We start from the raw sequence: 3,745 nt of genomic DNA on the forward strand, positions 1-3,745 counted from the left end.
TAGGGAAAGTATCAGGTGCAAAATGAGTCACCAGTCTTGACCAGTGTTAAATCAAGACATCATCCGGGATATTGGAAGAAAAAAGAAGAGTGCTAGCTAGACAGTTGCCGGAGCTGGCCCTGCAGTCTGCAATTTATCACTGTTCTGCCAATGTGCTACATTGTGGCAACTCTTAATCACAGTTTAAAGTTGAAATCAAATCTTTGGAAATTGTTACTTTTCGGTGATGAAATCTTTGGAAATTCAGGTATACAAAAACCACCACAAGCATACGCACCAATCCCAACTATAACTGATTTTATTTTGTTGGTGAGGGGGGGCCTAGGAAATGGTGTGTACTCGCCTTTGAAGAATCGAACCCACAGCCTCTCCTCGAAGGGAGAGTATTGCTACCAGTGAAGCCAGAACCCCAGTGATGAACCAACGAGGACACTGAAGAGTAGATTCTTAATCTCTCTCCAGCATCATAGGCAATTACTTGCTCAATGAACCACGCAACTGCTTAAGGATGGAACATGCTGAGCTAAACAGACAGCAGGACAAAAATGAATGCGAAAGACTTGATCTTTCATGTCTGAGTTCCTCTTAAAATGGAAACCATCAAATTTGCAAAGAATAAGAATAAATGAATAATGTCTGAGTTCATTATAGAGTGCTTTAGGTGATTGCTTGAGCTTTAGTGAGGTATTTTTACACCTTTTGGTTGATTTGGGTTTTGTAGTTTCTAATTCAGCTTACTTGCGATGCATTGAAACCAAGTTAGTTTGTGAATACTATGCAAATCTCAGAGTTTGAAGTAGAACTTCTCTTTTGAAGGTCCCATTCTGCTTGAGGACTATCATTTGGTGGAGAAACTTGCTAATTTTGACAGGGAAAGAATCCCAGAACGTGTTGTTCATGCTAGAGGTGCGAGTGCTAAAGGGTTTTTTGAAGTGACCAATGATATATCTCATCTCACTTGTGCTGATTTCCTTAGAGCCCCTGGAGTCAAGACCCCTGTTATTGTCAGGTTTTCTACTGTTATCCATGAACTCGGCAGTCCTGAAACTCTAAGAGACCCCAGAGGTTTTGCTGTGAAATTCTACACTAGAGAGGTAACAATATTTTTTTTGTTTTTTGTTCAAGGACTTCTTCTTGTTTTTTCTCTTCCTCTTTGTACTGAAAAATCACAGTAGGTAAGTGGTATCTTATATCTGTTGGCTCATTTATGTTGCATCAATAACTAATAATGTTCTTGCTGTTATCTTGCCTTTTCATCTTTAAATTTTAAAAGGATGCACCCCCCCCCCCCCTCAATTCATTGTGAGATTCTATCAATATGACATGCTTAATGCATGCGGAGGGTGTTGCTTATGATGTGTTTGTTTATCAATACATGACGGAAAACCTGATCAATGCATATCATAGTAACATGCTTCCCATTGTAAAATTGGAATTGACTGTGCATTTGAAGTTATTGACTGAAAGGTTCAATGAATTCTGTTTCACCACTCTCACCAGGGAAATTTTGATCTGGTCGGCAACAATTTCCCAGTCTTCTTCATTCGTGATGGGATGAAGTTCCCTGATATGGTTCATGCTCTCAAGCCCAACCCTAAATCACACATTCAGGAAAACTGGAGGATACTTGACTTCTTCTCACACCATCCCGAGAGCTTGCACATGTTCTCCTTCCTGTTTGATGACATTGGTGTTCCACAAGATTACAGGCACATGGAAGGCTCTGGTGTTAACACCTATACTCTAATCAACAAGGCTGGGAAGGCATATTATGTGAAATTTCACTGGAAACCAACTTGTGGTGTCAAGTCTTTATTGGAAGACGAGGCCATAAAAGTTGGTGGATCCAATCACAGTCATGCCACACAGGATCTCTATGACTCCATCAGGGCTGGAAACTACCCTGAGTGGAAGCTTTTCATTCAAATAATTGATCCTGCTGATGAAGACAAGTTTGACTTTGATCCACTTGATGTAACCAAGACTTGGCCTGAAGACATCTTGCCTTTGATGCCTGTGGGCCGCTTGGTGTTGAACAAGAATATTGATAACTTCTTTGCGGAGAACGAGCAGCTAGCATTTTGCCCTGCTATTATAGTGCCTGGTATCTACTATTCGGATGATAAGTTGCTGCAAACTAGAATCTTCTCGTATGCTGATACTCAGAGGCACCGCCTCGGGCCAAATTATCTCCAGCTTCCAGCAAATGCTCCAAAGTGTGCTCATCACAACAATCACCATGAAGGTTTCATGAATTTTATGCATAGGGACGAGGAGGTATACTCTCTCTCTCTCTCTCTCTTTCTCTCTCTGAGCTCATGTATATGCTACTTTTTTGGACTTAATGCTATCCTAGGATCATTATCTGATAAGGGCTTGTTTTTAGGTCAATTACTTCCCCTCAAGGTTTGATCCTGTCCGTCATGCTGAGAGATACCCTAATCCTTCTGTCATTCACACTGGCAAGCGTGAGAAGGTTTGTATCTCTATTTGCTTCAGTGTTTTGAATATTGAAGGGTGGTAAGTATGCTAGTTTTGGGTTAGAATTGAGCTGCGGTTTCAGAGAGCCAGTGAAAATGTATTCCGCGATACCTTCTAACCCTGCAACTGAACTGATGCTTTCATGATACTCTGGGTTGCTTTATCTGTATCAAGAGTGTTAGCTCTTAATTATCCCACTGAACTAATTTATCTTTGCATAATTCTGTGCTGTCCGTCTGTCTTCATTATCACAGTGCATAATTGAGAAGGAGAATAACTTCAAGCAGCCTGGCGAGAGATACCGTTCATTTTCACCAGACAGGTACCCTTATCTTGTGATTTCTGAGACATTCATCTTTTTTTAGATTCCAATATAACAACTAAGTCCTTTGCTCTTTAATTTTCCTTTTTGATTTACTTTTTCAGGAAAGAGCGCTTTGTTCGCCGTTGGGTTGAGGCCTTGTCTGACCCAAGGGTTACATATGAAATTCGCAGTATTTGGATATCATACTGGTCTCAGGTGAAGTTTCCATCCCCGTACAAACATTTATACTCGTATCAATCTCCTGATTGGATGAATGAATATATTTCACTATTTATAAAATGCATGAGTTCTGTGTTGCCATCTACTTTTTTGGTTGATGTTAAGCTGATTATATAGTTGCATCGCTATAGTTCATTTTAGTTTTCAGATGGCAGAAACCAATTATTACTACATTATTTTGTTTGGTTACAGGCTGACAAGTCTCTGGGTCAGAAGCTTGCTTCTCACCTCAATATGAGGCCAGGCATTTGAAGATGTTTCTGGTGCTGAGAAGCGTAAAGAAAGCAAAAATATTTTTTTTCAAGGACTCAAATGGCGACATTTTTCCATTTGATTGCTGTACCTTTGTATACTGGGTTTAATGCTGTTTTGTGACTTCTTTATGTAATGGTTGAAGAGTCTTTGTAACAAAATGTTATATTGTGTCATATGAAGGTTTCTGTAATAACAGGTGGTTTACAATAAAAATCCCTGCTGTGTTCTCTATAGATTTCCAAGGGATGAGTAGATTTCCTATGCTCTTCAGTCAGGCCTCCTTTCATATCAGTTTACCCTCTAAATTTGCTGTGTTTTTTGTTTTGTTTTTTTTCTTTGCCGCTTTGTCACAGATGACACGAGGGTATCAAATCTTGTAGGGAAAGTATCAGGTGCAAAATGAGTCACCAGTCTTGACCAGTGTTAAATCAAGACATCATCCGGGATATTGGAAGAAAAAAGAAG

General features: G+C 39.8%; 1 protein-coding gene across 1 annotated transcript; it reads left to right on the forward strand.

Moving 5' to 3' along the window:
* Positions 1-508: 508 nt before the first annotated feature.
* LOC105124110 (catalase-like) lies at positions 509-3,541 on the forward strand. Its single transcript, XM_011023973.1, has 7 exons — positions 509-572; positions 817-1,094; positions 1,501-2,277; positions 2,387-2,476; positions 2,736-2,803; positions 2,908-3,001; positions 3,218-3,541. The coding sequence occupies exons 1-7, from the start codon at positions 509-511 to the stop codon at positions 3,275-3,277; spliced, it is 1,431 nt and encodes a 476-aa protein (XP_011022275.1). The 3' UTR covers positions 3,278-3,541.
* The last annotated feature ends 204 nt before the right edge of the window (positions 3,542-3,745 follow it).

The sequence above is a fragment of the Populus euphratica genome, unplaced genomic scaffold (assembly GCF_000495115.2).
Source record: "Populus euphratica unplaced genomic scaffold, PopEup_1.0 scaffold12.1, whole genome shotgun sequence".
NCBI lineage: Eukaryota > Viridiplantae > Streptophyta > Magnoliopsida > Malpighiales > Salicaceae > Populus > Populus euphratica.